The sequence below is a fragment of the Exophiala mesophila genome (genome assembly GCF_000836275.1).
Source record: "Exophiala mesophila strain CBS 40295 unplaced genomic scaffold supercont1.6, whole genome shotgun sequence".
Classification (NCBI taxonomy): Eukaryota; Fungi; Ascomycota; class Eurotiomycetes; order Chaetothyriales; family Herpotrichiellaceae; genus Exophiala; species Exophiala mesophila.
The window spans coordinates 2,762,553-2,782,957 of NW_015622509.1; the positions used below are offsets into that span (position 1 = coordinate 2,762,553).

The following is a 20,405-nucleotide window of genomic DNA, read 5'->3' on the forward strand; positions in this document are numbered from 1 at the left end:
GAGGCTGGGAGGCCACCCCTCATAGAGTTACATTAGGCACTCAGTCGGTGCCTAGATGCCTAGAGTAGCCCCTCGGCCCATCAACCTGTCGCCAATGGCTCCCCTCGTCCAAACCCCGAGGCACCTGATCTCACGTCATGTCCCCGCACTGCACCGGAGGAAAAAAAGTTGTGGTCAGCGGCAATGAATCGTCACTGGCTGCGGCATCAATGGCGCCACAGGCGACCAAACACAAAACATCTTCTTCCAACGTGGGTTGTTGCACCTTTTGATTGTTTCACTCATCAGTCGAACAACCTCTTCCTCTTGTCTTTCCTCTTACCCCCCTCTATCTAGTTCGCATTTCATTCTAGTCCTCACGAGGTCTCTGCGCGACAAAAGTTCCACCATAAAAATGAAGGCATATTGGTTTGACAATTTGGAGGTGCGTCATTGTCTCTCTGCGCTGTTCCCGACGTCTTACTCATTATCCACAACAGGGCGATCAACGCGAGAACCATGACTCTGGTCGTGAGATTGACCCAGCCTACCTAGCCAAACTAGGGGTTCTTTATCACCACGCTCCCGAACTCGCGACCGTGGACGGCATTGCCAAAGAGCGAGAATATAAACACCGTGATGAGATTACGGTCAGCCCAGATGCCATGGGTGCTATCTACGAAGACAAAGTCAAGTCATTCTTCCACGAACACTTACACGAAGATGAAGAGATCCGCTACATTCGAGATGGCGCAGGGTACTTTGACGTGCGCAGCGAAGGGGACGACTGGGTGCGAATTCGGTTGGAGAAAGATGATTTGATTATTTTGCCTGCGGGCATTTACCATCGCTTCACAACCGATGAGAAAAATGTAAGTGACATTAAGGCCGACAGGGAAAGAGACACAGATGACTGACTTGACCATTTGCAACAGTATATCAAGGCAATGCGATTGTTCAAGGACGAGCCGAAATGGACTCCGCTGAACCGTGGGCCCGAGACAGATGCCAATCAACATCGCCTACAGTATTTGGACAGGAAACATTGATTTGCTACCAGTCCTGAGGACACGATTATGATGACTTGTTTGCTGGAGCTGATTGGGCATGAGTGACTGCGGGTCTAAGATAGGTATATCAAAAGTCTATGTCTATCTATACCATTGGGCCCTACGAGAATCCATGGGGATTATAAGAATTCCTATTGTAGTACTGGGTAAATGCAGACAACATGAGTATGTAGGAATGATGGTTGTTCTTGGCGCTTACTTGATCTCCTACTCGTGCTGCCTTTGTCGTTCACTGCTGCGATTTCCTAGCCTAGCAGGTCCCTACTTAAAGCAGTATTCCGGGGCTGAGGGGCCAATTTGCACGCCTATCGGCCCAGTTCCCAGGCGGCATCCCTGTTCATTCTCGGTAATCATAGTTGAAGCGCTAAGTACTTAGTAAGGACTGGCTGTGTGTGGTTGACAATCCAGCAGGAGCCCGGGAGGATCGTCAAGACTTCATCATGCTTCATTGCTTCGGGACTAATGCCACCGAGGGGAGTTAGGGCATTTTCCACGTGGGACATGGCTCCAATCTTCCCGCCTACAAGCGTGGTCTATCCCCTGCATCTGACTCTAGGATACGACGACTTCACAACATTTGTGACAATGCACTTCGTGTGGTTGCAGACACAACAATATTATTACCGTATTTGGACCTGCCTACACACCCATATTCGCTGCATCGGTCCAAATCAGATCCGTGAAGGTTCGTTCCAAGATTATACTATCCAGAGTCGCACTCGAGAGTTTCGCAATTCCCTCCCCAGTTTCCTTATTGACTCCAGCATGGGCATGATCCTGTAGTATACTCGTAGTAATGTCGGACTAGTTAGACCAGTGACTCATGCCAACTATTCCAACCTAAGTATGTAGCCTAAACGTTTCTTCATGCGCTGAGAGATTGAGAACTTGGATTCAACTGAGGTAGGTTAGGTACCCAGCCAGATCTACAGTGCTAGATAATAGGCAGGGAACCTACATTTACTTGCACACTGGCTGTCATTGCCCTTGCCAAGGGTAGGCAGGGAGCTTCTCCTCTTTCCCCGGAATCGGACATCGAGGATTGTTCTTGCGATTTTACACGCGTGCCTGCCTTGCCTCCCGCCCTAACCAGGCACCTGCACATCATCGTATTTTTCTCCCCTCCTCCTCATCCACAACCACCAACCATCATCAGCATTTTATTGTTCCTCTTGTTTTCGTCCCGTGTTTCACCTTCACCGCATAGCCTAGCGACCCAGATTCACCCCATGTCATGTGCTCTTCCTATCTAGCCCTACTTTTCCTCGCCTAATATAGAGACCACCCCTCATCTTCTCAATCCCAGAAATCGTCTATACCATACGCAAGCTGCTGACACATCTATCTGGTCTTCTAACGCGACAACACGAGACTTGCGCCGTTATTCCATCTTCACGAACTTAGCTCCCGTAGCCTCTTTCCAGCCTCGAATCTGATATAGGCCCTCGACCTGCGGTTTCGGAACCCGACTTTCCCGCCCAAAACGACTTTCAATTTAACCAAGGACTGTCACCAAATCGGTATTCAACTTCACTCTGCATGATCACAACCCGTCGACACGATGGCTTCGGCCCCTCTGAACTCGCGAAATCGGTCTCATGACGAGTCCAACCTCGGTCTCAAGACCAAATCCCAGGCCCAAAGTCGGTACATGTTTGTGGAATATGCCGCTCCAGCTCCCCCACCCCCACTAGGCACCAAGAGACGCCGTGGTGGACCGAGTGAAGTTCGTGCCCACATCACCAAGGAATTCCATCGTCGTCTACGAGTCAAACGTTTGGGATCTCTGAATCCCCTTCCGCTCAGAGGTGATGATACGTCCGATCCTCCAATGCCACCGCCTCCTACACACAATGATCAAGTCCTTGCCACCGTTTCAACCTCATTACCTGACCGAACTTTGTCGAAGCACTTGAACGTAGAGGAACACCATGAGGAGCATGACGCTGTTCCCCCTGAGAAAGGTAATGCAACGTCTCTTCTGTCTGACGACTCTTCAGACGACCCTCAGAGGATAGGTTCAACCGGTAGACCGCCTCAGGGAGCCATCTCTCCCACCCTTTCAGCAAGTCCCTTGCTCGGAGAGTCCAACGTGGATCCATTCGAGGTTCTGCCATTCAGTACTGCGCCAAGCTTCATTCAGCATGTTCTCAAGCATGGTATGTCTCCACGCAACGCTGTCTATAAAATTGATGATTCTCATCCCCGCACCTTGCTGCTCACTATTCATGCATGACTATATGACTTTTTGGTGTCTAACTTGCTACCCACTTTAGCCGTCGTCCATTCATGGCCTCAAACTGTCCCGGCGCGGAACAACAGTACAGCCAATCCTGTTTCTTCAAAGTGGTTCAGCTTCGCCATGGAATCCCCAATTGCATTCCATAGCCTCGTCTATGCGACTACTCTCCACGTCCTAAACGCCCACAACGGTCAGGAGCTCACCAGCGACGCACCAGTCCTCCGGCTCAGTCACAAAGTCACAACGATCAATTTGATCAAGGAATCTCTAGCCACGCTGACTGGGCCCCCCACTGACGCCCTCCTGATGGCTGTCATCGTCCTTACCATTCATGGCCATCGAGACGACACCGTTTATCTCGACGTCCACCCCCAAAGCCCTCTTGCAAAAGCCCAGTTTCTCAATGTCTACGGGAATATGATTCATGACGAGGCTCACTTCAAGTGGATCGTGTATTTGATCGCGCACAAAGGTGGCTTGGATGCCATCGAACTATATGGTTTCGCCGATATTGTGGCGCTGTAAGTCTGCGCCTACCATCCTGCGATATGCCTTGGCTAGAAGCAACGGATCCTAGCCCAGGTCTCTCCATTGCAGATGATGTAAGCTAATTCGTAATGCAGGTGTGACATTTACTTTGCGTCGAAATATGTGTGCCCGGCCGTCTTCCCACTCCGCAGACCGCCAATCAATCTGGTCGATAGTGGCAAGCACATCCATGATTCCCTCAGTATCGAACTCGATGCTCGACTCGGCAATGGCTTCAAGTTCTTGCACGCAATTCCTGGAGGAAACTTGCTCATCCCTATCCTCGAAGCTTTCTGTCAAGTCACCGTCGCACTGGACCATTACTCGCGAGGAGGACCTACTGCCCCAGACATGGTCGACTTGGTGGAAGCTCGGAATTCAGCACAACACCAACTATTGAGTCAAATGCCCCCTCCAGACGTAGAGACATCAGATGGACCCGGCGCCATTATCCAGGCATGTCGACTTGCTACCCTTGTCTTCAGTGACATGGTCATTTTCCCCGTCCCTCCCATGCAAGGCGTCAAACCTCGACTCGCCTCCATGCTGAAAAAGGCGCTCGAGGGATGTGCTGCCTCCCGCAATGGTTCTTCCTATGCATATATGTTATTATGGGCAACCAGCCTCGGCGCCATCTCGGCTAGCTTCACTCCGGATCGACCATGGTATGTCGAGCAGCTGTCACAGCAGGTACTGCTCCTAGGTATCGACCAGTGGTCATCGATGGAATTCGCTTTGTCCAAATTTCTCTGGTGGTCGCCAGTGTGCAACGAGCCGGGGGAGAAACTATGGCGTGAAGTATGTTCTTCGCTGTGAGCAAGACGAATCGTGAGAAGGGGGAGACTATCTCGATTCTCCCATCGTCCAGGATCAGTCGTAAGACGCTGGCGAGGGTATCTCTTCACGCAGGGAGAGCTCCAGGCATGGCCATCATAGGCTGGGGTGTTGGAGGATCCTCTTCCGTAACGATGGCCTGGCTGTTGGAACGAACATGCCCGTTGCGGAACCTAAGACCTTGGAACAGACGTTCAGTCTCTTCTTGGCTGGGGAAGTTGTCGTCCGGGCGGGTCTCCCTCTTCTCGGGGAAGGAAGTAGCCCGATGTTCGTCCTGGGTGGGGGGACGCTCGTCTTCTTGGCCCTCGCGAACCCTGACCTTTCCCATGCGAGGCCACATTCCTGGCAAGGGTACGACCTGGACACGTGGTTCAACGACTCTCTCCTCGAACCAAGCTTGAGCGCGAGCTTCGACAAGTTGGGCAATCTTGGGCACATCTTGCAACCGAGTTCGAGAGCCAATCAAGCTCCGAACAGAAAGATCGAGGCGGTAGTCGGGAAGAAAGGAAAAGGCGAGGTTAGTCTTTGGTTTGCTGGTAGCAGAACCTTGTTTGTCCGAGGTGTCAGGGTCATCTTGGGTGGCTGGCACAAAGCTGATGGACAAGGTGCCTGAGAATCTGACAACAGAAACAGCCAAAGCAACAGGCAGGACAGCGGAAAATGGTTTGGGGTAATTGAGAATCAGAGCAGTTTCGATAGCCAGGGTCAGATTGTCATCGGACAAGTCGACATCCATCAGGGCTTGTAATCTTCCACCGGTGCCTGAAGGGCCACTGGAGGCATCGTCTTCCATAGCAATGACTCGGACGTTGCTAAAGATGGGGAATTCTTCGCCCATTGAAATTTCTGTAATCTTGATCTGATCGATGAACGAAGGGCGTTTGTCGGGGTTGTTCATGGCCGCCTCCAAACTGGCGAGGATCATGGGTGCGCCTCCACTAGATGCATCACGCAGATTGTATGCTGTCTGTCGATACTGTGCTATGGCCTGAGCCGTGAGCACATTAAACCAATCGAGACTTTCCGGCTGATGAGTCGAATGGGGTTTATTGTGATGTGAGTGATGATTATGGTTGTGCTCGTTGTGGTGTTGTTGTTGATGATGATGATGATGTTGACTCTGTGCGCCGACACCTCCAGCCGAATTCTTCCCCCCAAATCCCGCGCCATTAGTTGTATGACTACTCGCCCCCTGCGGCGACCCAAACCGACTCACACTCGGAATCTGATAATATGTCTTCCTCAGAATCGAATCAATATCCGTCGCCGTGGTCGGCACCGGTCTCAACACGTTAGTGGAACTAGCCTTATTTCGCAACGACTGCTGTTGCGCCGACGTCCGCGAACTCGCTAGACTGTGTAGTGAAGGTGATCGGATATGTTGCGGATTGGGGAATTTGGATCGGTGTGTGGATTGAGAACGAGAGTGAAAATGCGATTGGGATTGAGATGATGATGGCTTGTTTCGAATGGGTGGTGCTTCTCCGAATATAAAGAATTTGATGAATGCTCCAATTAATAAAACCACGGAGAGTTGCCCGAGCAGGAGGCCTTGAGTGAATGTGAGTGTTGTGGACATGGTGTGATGCGTGATATGGTATATGTTATATGAGGGGAGCGGGAGGGAGGGAGGGGTGTGCTCGCGAGCGCGTATGGAGCTACCAGTGTCGTGCGATACAGCGAGGGAAGAAGAGGGAGAAGGAGGCAAAAGGTTCAGGTGCTTGTTTATGATATTTTCGCTCGAGGCAATATTTCAGGGTCGTGTTGAATCCATTCCTCCGCAGTGGTGGTCTGGTTGTAGTTGTACCATGGATGTAAATGATTCCCTCCTCTTGAAGTCGTTGTGTTGCGTGATGCGGTCCAAAGGATTGTCCTTGCTCTACCTCGACCCTTGAGTGGGTGTTCTCACCAGGTAAAGAGATATGGTGGGGTATAATATGGCGGTGTCAGGTGTCGTGTCGTCGCGGTGGATGAGCTGCGGTTCCTCGGTCGTGGGTCAACGGGAACTCAATGTCAATTAACGTCAATGTCCTCCTTCCTCTCGGGCACACACAAAACTTTCATAGCACAGCGCACCACAGCACAGACGTCATTTCATTTCCCCCCGTATTTGTTTGGTCTGTTTGCAGTTTAGTTTAGTGCACCTGACTTAACCGAGAACGAGCTTGCAGGTTTGCCGACATTAGTCTGTACTAAGTCTTTACATCTTCTGCCTTGGCTTAGGGACCTCATCTAGGTATGTTGTCTCTACAATATGGTAGATCGAATGTTCTAATTATCCTGGTACATGTTGGTATGGGACGCAGATTCAATAGAAAAATACTATGTACTGGATGTTCATTCTGAGAAGATACCGCCATCATCGAATCACCTTTCTGAGCCCTTTGCCCGCCCACCCATCCATCCATTCATCAGCCCTTTCTCGTCAACTATGTCTGGTCGTGAGGCGTATTGAACAACCTATCTTTGATTTTTTCGAGTTTTGATTTCTGAGGCTGCTCGTCGTCACCTTTGTCCTCGCCATATGCCTTGGATGAATCTGTTCCGGATCTCTGAGATCCTAATCCTCTCCCTTCCCCTTCAACCACCTCGTCCCTCCCCATTCCACGATCTGGAGCTCCCGATCCAATTTCGTCAGTGTATGCTGTTTGATCACGTCCTCCCTTTCCCATACCATCCTCATTCGGCCTCGTGTCTGGACCTCCGGCGTCCAGGCCTTCTTCTCTAGTGGATCTTCCTACATCTCGACCACCAGTGCCCATTCCCTCCTCGCCCATGCTGCCACCATAATCTCGTCCCCCAGCTCCCATTCCTTCTTCACTGGAGACGCCTAGATCTGCTCGACCACTTCCCATGCCGTCTTCAAAGGTTCCTCGATCAGCCATGTTTGGATTGGATATGGTTTTCGATGAGATGGGCAGTTGCGATCTTTACCCAGATATGCTGTTTTTGGTCTGTAGGTATCGTTCTGTTGATTGATCTCTGGACAGGTGTGAGATGCAATAGAAGGATATCAACGAGAGACCTATTGTGAGGAGTACTGACATCCCATTCATGGTTATATAGAAACCTTCGAATCCCCCCATCAAAACACACAAACGTCATTGCCGGACCACCGGCGGTCGAGATGCAGGGATTCCCCGCGATTTTACATGCAACAACCCTCCAATGTTGTGGTCAAGGTCAAATAAACGCAACCTTCAAGACTCGTAAAATGACTTTCTCCGCAACCTTGACATTGTCATAGGTGAGTTCTGGTCCAGTGCCAGACTAATTAGGTGGAGAAGGATATCTCTACCATTCTGGCGATCAGTTGATATGCATGTTCGCCAGACGGTAACCCACTGTGAATGTTTGATTATTAGGTGTCTATATGCACAGCCTTGTCATTTTGGACCTATAACCAATCAATTATATCCAGTAAAGGTCGTTACTGGTGTCTAAGATGGTCTAAATTGACCCAAATCAGGCATAGTGCCCGCATCCTATCCCCCGATCGCAGCCTTGCCCTTTTTCCTTGTTCATGAGCTAGGTACCAACAGTCCACACAATGTGGCACGGAAAGATATAGGCACTTTGGTCAATGGAAGATACATAAGATGATGCATGGTTTCTCGACCAAGATCCTAACTCTAATCATCAGACGCCCAATGACCAACGTGGAATGTCTCGCCTTGGTCGAAACTACCATCTTGCCTCACTCTCTTATTACCTCTTACCAACCAAGTAAATCTCAGCTGATGCTCATTTGGCTCCAATTTTGGGTCCAAGTCTTGGCCCAGATAATTACAGCTATAAAGAAACTTGTGAACACTTTTGTCTAATGGCGAGGTCGAGTCAGCCAGCCAGTCGTCTTTCTGATCACTTCCAATCCACATCTGACAATCTTCGGGCTCCCTATCCGCCACCAGACGAGTCCCATCAGGAACAACCAAGCATTTCAATATGAAGCGATGGTCCTCAAAGTCAGGCGTCGCTTCTCGGCGCCAGAAGAAGTGTACCAAGCTACTGCCCAAGCACGCGATCTCGATCTTACCATCAGATCCTGGCAAGTTTATGGACCCAGCGTCTCGAGTGTCTATCCACGACTCGGGACCACCAAGAACAATGTACGCCTCTTCCAGGACTGAAAATGTTACAATGCAACCCGTACCGGGCGTGACGCTAATTTTCATTTCGCTGCACAGTCCTGGATCGAACATTTGTATTCCCTCATGCGCTAAAAACACATTGGCGTTCGCCGTCCAAGGTAGACGACACATAGAAGGGCCCAATATGCTTTTGTCGACGTCAGGACGTATCTCGTTGGTCGACTGGTCGACATATCTCCCATGTGGTGGGGGTAGTGGGTCCATGTTTTTTCAACGTACTGGAATGTTGTTCTAAGTTGTAATAGAACACCTAAGTCTCAGTGTTTCAACTTTCACTCTAATATATATTTATTGGCTGGTTTAGTAAGGAGAGATGGATTGGAAAGAGCAATAAATATCTCGAGTTGGTAGAAAGTCATGGATGAAGTAGTTTGATCATTATAGGAGAAACCTCTGACGAAGGCGTTAAAGGTGACTGTCATGTCAACGACCACAATACTCATCCGTATCAGCCGTTGGAAAATCCATCCATTCGACGAAAACACTGTTTGGTTGCATCACGCTGATTACACTTGCAAGAACTCGAAATTCCTCTGGCTCACTCACTGTAAGAGTTAACCTCCTTTGAGCTGTTTACCTTTTTGCAGCTGTCGTGAGGCAATCTATGGAGATCGTGTCAATTGCCATCGACGAAACTGTTAGAATCTCACAGGTTGACTATGTCAAATGGCTATCCACAGTGTGAAGGCAGACACGGTGGCTCAATCTCAACCTCTTGTTTTCAGAGAAGATACCGCGAACCTGATCAGGAGTAGCACGTGCTGTGCGCTTAAGGTTGTTACGTTTCAAAAGAATGATGCTTTACTGCTTTTCCATAACAGACGACCCACAGTTAGTCTCGTAGATTTCTATTATTTATTCATTCGACTAAAGTACCTATCTAGGTACCTATCTGATACACAGAAAGGAGACAACTGTCATTGGCTGAGATCAGTCAACCCAAGGCTGTGTAGATTCAGGGGTATGTGGGTCTTGGATTTAAGAGGATCTTCAGTGCAGAATCAATAGAGATAATCACTCTAATCTAACTCCCACCCCAGGCATCACATCTCTCCAAAACTGATACTTTGTACAGTTTTGATTATCCCTCAAGACCCCCTGAAGGTACACTAATAATACATGTCCCGAAATCCAACCCATAAATCACCACAACAATGGATCAGTGAAAATCTCATCTGCTTCAGACAAAAGAATGTCCAAAGTCTCGCCCTTGGCGACAAGGTTTCCCCACTCGTCATATACATTACTACAATCCACATACGACGAACCAGAGTTATCGCGATTATACACCGAAAAGCGATTGCGTCCACGCGGATAACCATCTTTTGTAGGTAAGTGACGCTCTGGATCATCTTCGTAGGACCACAAGGGAGGGGGTCTGGTCGACACGCGCTCATCAGCGAGAACGGTATGTCCAATCCACATACGGACATCACGATCACCGGGCTTCCCATGTGTAAAGAAACGGTAATCGTCGTTGACAACCATACACTTCAACTTGACGGCGAGAGGGAATTCGCGACCTTCTTTGTCGACCACAGGGATGCGGAATGGCATGTATGACGTTCCGAAACAGAGGAAACTGCGCAGCATGGGGACCGGATCCTCGCGTCTGTCCGGGTTATAGTCATAGCGTGGAACCGTGACCATGATTTCCAATCCTCTGCGCTTGGCTTCTTCCACCGGTGTGGCTTTATCCGTGAACATGTCGACACGTAGTCTCTCCCCTCGTTGTCGGTACGCTTCTTCCAACAAGTCGATTCGCACAATACATCCTCGTCCGGGGGACATACATATCTTCTGTGCCTGTCCCGACACACCGCCCGGCATCTTCACATCTTCCAGATATACTTCGTGGTTCCACCCGGGAAGCATATCATTCTCCGACTTGGGTCCAAAGAACTTGACGTCGATCACTTCTTCCGATTCATCCACAAAATGGTTTTTCTTTTCCACGGCAGGTCGGACATCCCAACGGCTCTTGTATGGCTTTGTTGATGATGATGATGATGAGGACTCGGCCTGCATGTCCTCGGGCGGGATTTCTCCCTCTTTCCCTTTCCCTTTCCCTTTCCCTTTGCCTTGAACCTCCTCAAGCATTTGAGCTGCCGGCCCGCCCATGCCGGCATCGTCAATCCCTAATCCTCTCAGATGATCTGGGTTGAGACCCGAGTTTCGTCTTTGTCTTCTGGAGCTAGATGACCTGCGTTGCTCCTCCATCATTCTCTGATACTGGTGTCCACCAACCATTGTGTGGGTACCGGCGCGGTGGGTGAAGGCGCTCCGCGCTTTTGATTATCGGACGCGTTTCTTTTTGGGAAAGGCAATCTTTGGTCTTGTGTGATGTATCAGACAAGCAAGCTTCGGGTCTTGCACACTGTTACACAGATTGGTTCTTTGTTCAAGATTAGAGAAGTTTGTGTAAGGGAGAAAAAAAAGGAGGTTGCAAAATCGCCTTGTAGGGCAAGAGGTTATATACATCTTGTTCGAGTCAATCATATCGTCGTTGACTATGGTGTAAACAGATGGACAGCCTGTATGACTTGATCAAGTGGATGATTGACTGTCGGTGGACTCAGACTCTTTAAAAGTCATTTTGGTGGTCGTCATTAACGCAACAGTCACGATAAAAGGGTGATCCGATCTGCTTTCCAAACGAAAACGAAACTGAACTTGTTATGTATATGCGATTATGTACTGATATTGATGGTGAAGCCCAAGGCTGGGCGAGACATGCAAAGATCCGCTGTACTATGACAATGGGTTTAGGGCTTTGAGTTTCTCGGTAGATAGGTTCATACGAGCTCTCTAGGACTTATTGGCGGGATATATACTGGATCCAGCATGGCGAGGATGGTATATCAATTATCAGTGCAAGGAGATTCACAGAACAGACAACTCAGGCAGACGGTCATATACAATTATATTGCTGGATGATTGTAGAGACAACGACGGTATAATTCTATCTCTACCAAACCATCCAAAGGTATTCCCCCTCCCCTTTTACCTACCAGAATAATGACCTGGCCTAATCGTCTCCGTTGAATCATCACTATCATCACTGTCCTCATCCTCATCGCCATCACTGTATTCATCATCAGTGTCCTCATCCCCCTCAAATCCCCATATCCCTCCCCTCGCATGAATCGACGCATTCTCGCTGAGCACTTCATCCGGACACCCCCTAATCCTATAGTACGGACCAAGATGCGGTACCACGTCGCCATTCTCTTCCCTCCTATGATCACACTGGACCAACCAATCCGTACTAGAAACCTGCGTAATCCCATTCCCCGGCATGCCCGTCGGCGGAAAGTCACCACATCCGATCCACATAACAACCCCGTCTTTCGCAGAAGTCGGTCCCGGAAGAATAGAGCAGTTCTCTGCCGTGACTAGACACGGGAGATTGAGACGGAATAAAAATGGCTGTTTGTCGTTGGAACGACGGGATTTCAGTAGGAAAGGAATCTTGGATTTTGCCGCGATTTCAATGGTATGTTGTTTGCCCCAGGAGTCGTGGATCATGATGTTGATGTGCACATCTGGGTTCAAGGGGTCGATGGGTTCGATGTTTAGATTGTGGGTGTTGTTTTGGTACGCGAATTGGAGGAATTCGCGGGTTACAATGCAGCCTTTGCCCAGGGAGATGCAGGCACCGAGGTACGGGAAGAGGTCTTTGGCGTTGGGTTCGTCGTGGATTGGGAATACTTGCATATTGCACATTGGGAGTTGTGGGTTGATTGGTCCTGCGAGGAGAGTGTCGATGAATTCGAGTTCGGAGCCCGGTGAGCCGACCATGAAGGTTTCCTCTAACGGTGGGAGAGCCTCGGTACCCTCTGCTCCCTGGTCGGTCTTTGATGTTGACGAAGGCATGTCTTTGTGTGGATGATGGAGGAGAAGAATCCCCCCCTTGAAAAGCCTTGAAGAGTTGAAACCTGTGGACAAACCACTATCTCAGAATGCCAGTATTGGGTCTTTGCTAGTAGATCGGCTGTTTCCTGGCAGAGAACAAATATCGAGCGCCATGCGAGAAAATATGGCATGGGAGAGTTGATATTTATACCATTTTCAGAAACGAAAAGTTGCAAACCCTGACCTGGGCGGAGTTGGTGAGTCTTGTCTTGATATGGCGTGTCAGAAGACTTGGATATGAAGCTTCGCACTCAAGTGACCGAGTGAACTCATCTGAATAGCTAAACATATGTCGGTCATGGCCTGTTGGAAAGCTATGACAGTATAAGAGTGACAGGATAGTGGAGCCTAGCTTTGACTGCACCTAATCTGTCGTGTAATGAACAGAAAGGACTGTGCAAACACTGCCAGGTGTGAAGGAGAATGTATCACGTAGCTGGTGTTGGGTTGGACTGACATTGTTTGCGGAACCTTGGTCTGAATGTGTGACAATGAGTTTTGATCTCAAGTCCATTTATGGGATTAATTTGCCCGGGTGACCATATTTCGGTGAGCGGTCTTCAAAGAGACTGAGAACGTCGGTGCTGGTAATTTCGTTAATTCATCATTGCCGCGGCGAAGGATTGCTGGGAAATATCTGCCTGTGTTGTAAAGGATAGCTGACTGAAGTCCTGGTTCATGGGCATCTGTGGACGCACAGTGGCATTGTTGAGAGTATGAAATAGCAACAGTGAGCTCACGAGAGAACATCAAGTCGCAGATCTGGTATGTGACATGTTTTGAAGAATAAATATTAGGTATCATTCGTTATTTTCGGTCAAGAGAGCCGAACAGAGGCGGCTGCTCCATCAGCTTTCTACAATTTGTTCTCAGAGCCCGACCACTCTGTCTTGACGGAGAGAAAACTGTCATCGCCATCAAATTTCCATCAGAGAGAATTGCATTGGCTCAATCAACATCGGCATGTAAAACATCATCATCATGACGAGGCCGAACCAGTGCGGGTATATCGGTTTTCGACATCCTTTCTTGACAGGCCAAGCTGTGACTTGGGCAGACCCATCGACTCGAGGAATGCCACACTTTCAGTCCATTCCAGATTCTTCCTTTTCATATCCCATTTCAGTTCCTCGGCCATGAGGTCAATCACGGCCGGTAAAGCTTCCAAAGCAGCTTGTGCATTGAGGAATGCTAACCTTGTCCGTCGAGCGAGTACATCGACTGCCCGCTGAGCAAACTCATGTCGCACAGCATACCGAACCTCACCATCGATGAAGGGGTATAATTGAGAAATTCTTTTGCCTCGAAGGGGAAATCGTACGTTGGTAGGACTCGATAAAGCGGCAACGGTCCATGCTCGATCGCCATATGCTTCTGATAAATGTTTGGCAACTTCGGTTTCGATGCCGAAATGCTGTATTAGGTTGATGAACAGAGTTTTGGAATAGCCATGAGCCCCTGCCAGTCGAACTTGGTGGGTCTGACACGTACCGCCCAGAGGAGCAGCATCGTCAATTGCTTCTGTCCCACTGACTCGTGTGGGAGAAGTGATGGGTTGAGTTTGGAGTTTGAATTGGGTGATGGCTTCATCGACGGCATCTTCGGCCATCTGGCGATATGTCGTCCATTTACCACCAGCACAGGTGAGTAGACCAGAGTCTGATACAGTGACAAGATGATTGCGCACCAGCGACTCGGTATTTTTCGCCTTGGGATCCTTGACTAGAGGGCGAATGCCGGACCAAGCGGCCAGGACATCCTTGCGTCTAACATTGATGTCTGGAGACAGATAATGTTTGATCTCATTCAAGATCCAGTCAATTTCATCCTCTCCCGCAACAGGTTCGCGACTAATGTCGCATGGCGCATCAGTTGTCCCAGCAATAGTATTTCCTTGCCATGGTAGGAAGAAAATGACTCTTCCATCTGATGTGGCAGGGTCGATCAGACCCATGGAATTCTTCTGGGGGCTGTAATAGCCTGGAAGGACGATGTGGACGCCAGAACTTGGGGCGACAATCTCCTGGACGGTGTGATCGTCCATTTTCCGGATGGAATCACAGAATGGACCGGTGGCATTGATGATGCCTCTAGCCCTGATCTTGATGGGAGGTGCGGGAGACCCATTTTTCTCCGCGATGACATCCTTGACAACGGCTCCATTGAGCTTTCCCTCACGATCTTTGGTCAAGCTCGTCACCTCGAGATGGTTGACAACGGTGGCGCCATAAAGTGCTGCGGTGGTGGCGATGGAGATATTCATGCGACTGTCATTATGAGCACCGTCGTAGTATACCAACGCTCCAACGAGATTATCCTTCCTCAGCATAGGAAAAGCATCTAATGCTTTGCTTTTCGTTAGGAAGTAACTCGTCTCGATGCCCTCGCTGCCAGCCAGGAAATCATAGAATTTGGTCCCAGCCCAGAAATAAGGAGCCTGCCACCATTTCTGGATAGGGATCATGATGGGTAACCAGGAGGATAAGTGAGGTGCTGTGTCAAGGAAGTATTTTCTTTCTCTTAGGGCTTCTCGAACCAGCGAGTATTGGTTGTAGTCGAGTTCCCAAACGGCTTTCTCGAGGTAGCGAACTCCACCATGGACAAGTTTTGTGCTTTTACTACTTGTTCCAGCAGCAAAGTCATCGCGCTCGACCAAGGCGACTTTCAAACCGCGAGTGGCAGCGTCAAGAGCGATACCAGAGCCTGTTGCACCCCCTCCAATGACAAGGAGGTCATATTGATCATCTGAAGAGTCGTCTGTCTCTGCAGATATGTCTGCCACGCTCCATCCACCTTTTAATCTTGCAAAACCATTCTGAAGTTTCTGCCTGACAGATGTTTCCGTTGGTGTTTTATTCTGAGATGCACCACTCCTGGCAAGCTCTGCTATCTGTTCGGCGCGTGATCTTATTACGGGGAATTCTGGAATGAGAAATGATCCGTCTGCGGCTCGAGGAACGGGGACAATGGCACCCTGTGACCCAGGGACGTTGATGGGACGATATGAGACATAAATGACCACCCCACCGAGTCCAGCCAGAGCACCAGCGGAGTATAGCAAAGGTTTGAGAAATCGGCGGCCGGAGGATGGTAACACTCGACTAGCGAGGGGTGCCATTTTAGGAAGAACGAGTCGTGTCGTTTCGAGGGAGTGGGTTCGAGGGACAAAGTAAGTCTAGGAGCAGGTGAGTTTGGTCGAAACTGCCTCTATGCCGACGCTCTTGGTGTCGTGGTTCTCATTGCGATCAGCATGAACCACGTGCCAATTGCAGGATTGTTGGCAACGAGGCCCAGTATGTATTTTGAGACAACGGAAACGGGAATTGTCGAACTTGTCGTGGTTCAATGGGAGGCTTTTACAATCCACCTTTTGCACCATGTAACCAAGGCGAGTCTGGGATAGAGACAGACAACCAACAAGACGACTCGGAGAGTGACGTAAAAGTTGGAAGAGGGACAATGACACGTCCGAGAGGCCTGCTCTTGGTCACCAGGGCCAGAAAAGATATAAATATTAGGCACAGAAAGATATTGTAATGGCACCGGGGATGAAGATCGACGGTGTTGGCCAGATCCCAATACAGAACGATAGATGATAACTTGGGGGTCAAGACTGGGGACCGTTCGGGGAGGTTGGGGGGAGGTGAGAGGAGATGAGGAGTAGTGAGGGTGAGTGTAACGTGTCGAGAGTGAGGGCGGGCACTGAGGTAACGGAAGTTATGGAGAGAGCGAGGGCGAGAGCGAGAGATGGAGAGGTCTGTGGTTAGGAGTTGTCAAGGTCACGAAGGTCTAGCGAACGAGGGTGAGGACAGGACGAAGGCGGGCGCGGGAGACGGCGGCGTCATACTTTTGTGTTTGGCGACTCACGACCGAGTTGGAAGGGGAATTTGATGCATGTCGGCGATGGAAAGACCGAAAATATGGATACAAGCATGGGGATAGTGCGCTGATTGCCGATTATGATTGGCCAGATGTTGACCACCTTTTCTTGGCCGAGGATGTGATCATGTGATTTCTATCTTCCCCTTGGTTTTCCCTTTCTGCACATGCAAGCAGCAAATTGATAGTCGAATCAGTCGAGTCCGTTAGTCAGCTCGTCAGAAGCAACGATGGTTCGATGATACGGAGTACGGACTAGATGAGATCAAATAAGAATCGAGGTCGCACAGCTGCTCCTTCTTCATGATCCTCGGATTTGCATCTTTAGGAGGGATTTGGAGGGATTTGTCGGTGCCCAATTTGTTCATCACCTGACTCCATCTCGATAAATTCGGAATAACATGTGAAAGCAACTCACACACGTGCAAGTAGCAACTCTTTCAACCCACAACACAAGGCAATTTTCATTCTTCGGTTCATATACAATTCAACGCTCTCAAGCATGTGCTGTGTCATGTGCTCAATGGGTATTTTCAATAGCATAACTTTTAGCCCATTCCCTCGAGCGAGCTATGCATTTTGCTATTTTCCTGTTTTCCTGTGCCTTTTTGATGCATATGTCCTTGATCGTCCAACACATACTCCGTAGTTGTTCCAAGTCTTGTCGTGGCTACAAAGGGTTCATCATGAGGTTGAGACCATTACGCATGTCCATTGACGTTGCCGTCAACCTCAGCTGCCTTTTGTTCCAATGCCTCAATGTCAATCTTTTGTGCCACCACGCTCCCCATATTCGGCTCATTGTTGAAGTTGGAAGGAGTATGTACATTCCTCAACGGGCTGATAGGGCTGTCGCTGCCATTCAAATTTAATCGTTCCAAAGCCTCAAGCTCAGCCTCGGAAAATTGACGGAGATGTTTTGGTCGGAACGGTGTCGGCGTTGAAACTCGTGATGTCAGGAACTAAAGACAAACATTAGCCTTATTATTCTCGACCCCTTCCTTATTCGTGTCCACTTACCGAGCTAGCCGCACTCAAGAGCGCAATCAAAGATGCCTGGACCACATCCTCATGGATACCAACACCCCAGACCTTCTCGTGAGAGTTGCTCGCCGTACATTCTATGTAGGTTGCAGCTTTGACTTCTCGGCCTTCACCAATGGCATGCTCTTTGTAGTCCGCGACATCAAGGTCGATTCCCAATGAATGCAAAGCATTGGCCAAAGACGAGATGGCTCCATTGCCTACACCGACGATAGGGTGTTGGACTCCATCAATGGCAATGACACCTGCAAACTGTCGCTTGGCGGTCGACGTGTTTTGAGCTTGCGTCGTGGTCGATGGTTGAGGTGCCGCCGCGGTTTTCGATGCTGGGGTCGGAGACGCCGTCCGCACCGCAGTGATGTTGTAGTCCACAAGGGTGAACCGGGGGTTCTTCTTCAGATGATAAGACTCCTCAAACAGAGCTTGAATCTCCCGAGGAAGCAACTCTCGACCTTTGGAGTCGGCTTCCTTTTGTACAATTTTGCTGAATGCAATTTGGAGGCCACGAGGGAGGTCCAGCTCGAGACTTCTCTGAATAACCCATGCAACTCCACCTTTGCCAGATTGCGAATTGACCCGAATGATGGCTTCATATGTCCGCCCAATATCTTGGGGATCAAGGGGCAAGTATGGCACCTGCCAAGGATCCTCTCTCCCAATCTTGTTCGTCTTTCTCACGTTAAAACCTTTCTTGATCGCATCTTGATGTGATCCGCTGAAAGCACAAACCACCAATTGGCCACCGTATGGCCATCTCTCGTTGACGGGAATCTTGGTCGACTCTTCGCAAACCCGAATGACCTTGTTGATGTCGCTGAAGTCGATGTTGGGCCAAACACCTTGGGTGTAGAGATTCAATGCCAACGTTACCAAATCCACATTCCCAGTTCTCTCGCCATTACCGAACAGGGTTCCTTCCACCCGGTCTGCACCGGCCATTTGTGCCAACTCAGCGGCCGCAACTGCACAGCCCCGATCGTTGTGTGGATGGACCGAGACACAGAACTTCTCCCGTTCCGTCATATGTGTGCAAAAGTACTCCACTTGGTCGGCAAACACATTGGGAGTGGCCATCTCGACCGTCGCAGGTAAATTAAAAATCAGCTTCGAATCTTCGGTCGGCTCCCACGCAGCTTTGACCGCTTCGCAAACCCGCACAGCATATTCCGGAGATGTGTCGGAGAAGGTCTCGGGGCTAAACTCATACAACCACTCGGTGCCCGCTTGGCTCGGGTCGTCTTTGGTAATTGAACGGGCAAATTTTGTACACTTGACCGCGAGTTCGAGGGTCTCCTCTTCAGACATGCCGAAGACGATTTTTCGGAAGCAATCGCTCGTGGCGAGGTAGAGATGTAGGATGGCCTTTTTGGCGCCTCGGAGGGACTCAACAGTGCGACGGATGAAGTCTTCTCGACACGGCGATAGGACTTGGAGGTATACATCGTCCGGAACCACCCCAGGGGTGTCAACTAAGCCTCGTGTAAAGTCGTAGTCTGTCTGCGAGGCCGAGGGAAAAGAGACTTCGATTTCCTTGTAGCCCAACTCGACCAGCATCTTAAAGAAGCGGAGTTTTTGTTCTCCGTCCTACGTTTGAGGTCAGAAACAGATCCTGTTATGACAAACAATGTTGGGGTTGTACCATAGGGTCAACCAAAGACTGGTTTCCATCTCTTAGATCGGTTGCGAGCCATCGTGGAGGGGTATCGTTGGTTTTGGATGGCCACTGTCGGTTGGGCAGGTCAAGCGGTTTAAATTTGCGGTATTTCTTCCATGGTTCCCGAAGCCTGCACAATGACACTCGTGTTAGAATGGCTGAGTAGCAAGTAAGACATTAAATCAGGCGGTGCACTCACATGGGCATATTGGCGTTGGAGAGACGAGCGGTGGGCCGGAGAGAGAGGCCAAGCAGCGGATGGATAGTTCTGTTTTGAGTAGTGGTTTGAGAGGAAAGTGAAGAGTCGGCTGTATCAGAAAATGAAATCAGAGGTTCAAGATGACTTCTTAAAGTAAATAAGAAGTCTGGTCGACCAAAAGAACAATATGAGTCAAACTTCTCAGATGTAGGTCAGGTCACTTGTTGGAGAGAGGAATGGCAAATTCTTGAAAGGTGGGGGGCTGACGGCAAAGTAGCGACAACTTTGTAGAAGCCTCATTGGCTGTGGGTACAGTAATTGACGCTAACGGCTTTGGCATTTGAGGGGTGGCCGCTAGAAGGCCATGCGGACGTTTTCCCATTGGATACTGTCGAAGCCTTAGTAGAGGAGTAGCCTCCCCGGTATATTTGACCAACCAGAGCCAGTCTTTCCGCCCTGCGGTTCTCTTCTAACGTGATTTTATTAAAGGTGCGATGCCTCAGGTTCAAATCTCAAGTCAACCTCCACGCCTCAACAGGGATGCATACCAACTTCCTATATTGTGTATATGAACACTGCGCCAATTTAATAAGAGATTAGAATACTTTCATGTTTTCATCGACCCATTCAGAACACGCGCCCACTCTGCACCAACATTTTTCTCATCAACGTCAACAACAATGCCGTGGATAACCGAGCCACCCGCTATTCCCACCGAGCTGGCTTCATCCTATATGATTCATTCATCTAGTTCTGTTCCAGGTCGCGGTAGAGCATATGGTCACTTTGATTCGCTATCGAAACATCATGTTGATACATCACACCCATCCTGAGGGTTCTCCCCTGAGCCTTTGCGTCCTATACAGCTGATCCATACATCATAACTCAGTCATGTACTCTCCTCATTGAA

At 49.5% G+C, this 20,405-nt stretch overlaps 8 protein-coding genes across 9 annotated transcripts; 2 read left to right on the forward strand and 6 right to left on the reverse strand.

Annotated features, from left to right (window-relative positions):
- Positions 1-260: 260 nt before the first annotated feature.
- Positions 261-1,242, forward strand: PV10_08844 (1,2-dihydroxy-3-keto-5-methylthiopentene dioxygenase). Its single transcript, XM_016373928.1, has 3 exons — positions 261-424; positions 480-851; positions 915-1,242. The coding sequence occupies exons 1-3, from the start codon at positions 395-397 to the stop codon at positions 1,026-1,028; spliced, it is 516 nt and encodes a 171-aa protein (XP_016220839.1). The 5' UTR covers positions 261-394; the 3' UTR covers positions 1,029-1,242.
- Positions 1,243-2,201: 959 nt separating this feature from the next.
- On the forward strand, positions 2,202-5,476 carry PV10_08845 (uncharacterized protein). Its single transcript, XM_016373929.1, has 3 exons — positions 2,202-3,208; positions 3,326-3,812; positions 3,915-5,476. Exons 1-3 carry the CDS (start codon positions 2,611-2,613, stop codon positions 4,633-4,635), a joined length of 1,806 nt encoding a protein of 601 aa, XP_016220840.1. The 5' UTR covers positions 2,202-2,610; the 3' UTR covers positions 4,636-5,476.
- Positions 3,850-6,261, reverse strand: PV10_08846 (uncharacterized protein). The gene has a single exon (XM_016373930.1). It carries the CDS (start codon positions 6,230-6,232, stop codon positions 4,721-4,723), a length of 1,512 nt encoding a protein of 503 aa, XP_016220841.1. The 5' UTR covers positions 6,233-6,261; the 3' UTR covers positions 3,850-4,720.
- An 821-nt stretch (positions 6,262-7,082) lies between these two features.
- On the reverse strand, positions 7,083-7,538 carry PV10_08847 (uncharacterized protein; the record flags this gene model as incomplete). The annotated part of the gene is made up of 1 exon (XM_016373931.1): positions 7,083-7,538. One exon carries the CDS (start codon positions 7,536-7,538, stop codon positions 7,083-7,085), a length of 456 nt encoding a protein of 151 aa, XP_016220842.1.
- A 2,409-nt stretch (positions 7,539-9,947) lies between these two features.
- On the reverse strand, positions 9,948-11,054 carry PV10_08848 (uncharacterized protein; the record flags this gene model as incomplete). The annotated part of the gene is made up of 1 exon (XM_016373932.1): positions 9,948-11,054. One exon carries the CDS (start codon positions 11,052-11,054, stop codon positions 9,948-9,950), a length of 1,107 nt encoding a protein of 368 aa, XP_016220843.1.
- Positions 11,055-11,807: 753 nt separating this feature from the next.
- Positions 11,808-12,680, reverse strand: PV10_08849 (uncharacterized protein; the record flags this gene model as incomplete). Its single annotated transcript, XM_016373933.1, has 1 exon — positions 11,808-12,680. One exon carries the CDS (start codon positions 12,678-12,680, stop codon positions 11,808-11,810), a length of 873 nt encoding a protein of 290 aa, XP_016220844.1.
- Positions 12,681-13,698: 1,018 nt separating this feature from the next.
- PV10_08850 (uncharacterized protein) lies at positions 13,699-15,837 on the reverse strand (the record flags this gene model as incomplete). The annotated part of the gene is made up of 1 exon (XM_016373934.1): positions 13,699-15,837. One exon carries the CDS (start codon positions 15,835-15,837, stop codon positions 13,699-13,701), a length of 2,139 nt encoding a protein of 712 aa, XP_016220845.1.
- An 886-nt stretch (positions 15,838-16,723) lies between these two features.
- Positions 16,724-19,741, reverse strand: PV10_08851. Of its 2 annotated transcripts, XM_016373935.1 has the most exons (4): positions 19,496-19,741; positions 19,282-19,426; positions 17,619-19,226; positions 16,724-17,560 (listed from the first exon to the last, which is right to left on the reverse strand). In XM_016373935.1, exons 1-4 carry the CDS (start codon positions 19,501-19,503, stop codon positions 17,300-17,302), a joined length of 2,022 nt encoding a protein of 673 aa, XP_016220846.1. In that variant the 5' UTR covers positions 19,504-19,741; the 3' UTR covers positions 16,724-17,299. The 2 variants fall into 2 exon arrangements, with proteins under 2 accessions (XP_016220846.1, XP_016220847.1); XM_016373936.1 differs by having other exon boundaries at positions 17,619-19,426.
- Between the last annotated feature and the right edge of the window lie 664 nt (positions 19,742-20,405).

Excerpts from the sequence above, each read along its gene's own strand:
- PV10_08844 (XM_016373928.1), top strand. The coding sequence starts at position 395 with ATGAAGGCATATTGGTTTGACAATTTGGAG. Across the intron at positions 425-479 it reads ATTGGTTTGACAATTTGGAG|GGCGATCAACGCGAGAACCA; the intron begins GTGCGTCATTGT and ends TATCCACAACAG. Across the intron at positions 852-914 it reads TCACAACCGATGAGAAAAAT|TATATCAAGGCAATGCGATT; the intron begins GTAAGTGACATT and ends CATTTGCAACAG.
- PV10_08845 (XM_016373929.1), top strand. The coding sequence starts at position 2,611 with ATGGCTTCGGCCCCTCTGAACTCGCGAAATCGGTCTCATGACGAGTCC. Across the intron at positions 3,209-3,325 it reads TCAGCATGTTCTCAAGCATG|CCGTCGTCCATTCATGGCCT; the intron begins GTATGTCTCCAC and ends TACCCACTTTAG. Across the intron at positions 3,813-3,914 it reads TTCGCCGATATTGTGGCGCT|GTGTGACATTTACTTTGCGT; the intron begins GTAAGTCTGCGC and ends TTCGTAATGCAG.
- PV10_08846 (XM_016373930.1), bottom strand. The coding sequence starts at position 6,232 with ATGTCCACAACACTCACATTCACTCAAGGCCTCCTGCTCGGGCAACTC.
- PV10_08851 (XM_016373935.1), bottom strand. Across the intron at positions 19,227-19,281 it reads AGTCTTTGGTTGACCCTATG|GACGGAGAACAAAAACTCCG; the intron begins GTACAACCCCAA and ends CCTCAAACGTAG. Across the intron at positions 17,561-17,618 it reads TCTTGAGTGCGGCTAGCTCG|TTCCTGACATCACGAGTTTC; the intron begins GTAAGTGGACAC and ends GTTTGTCTTTAG.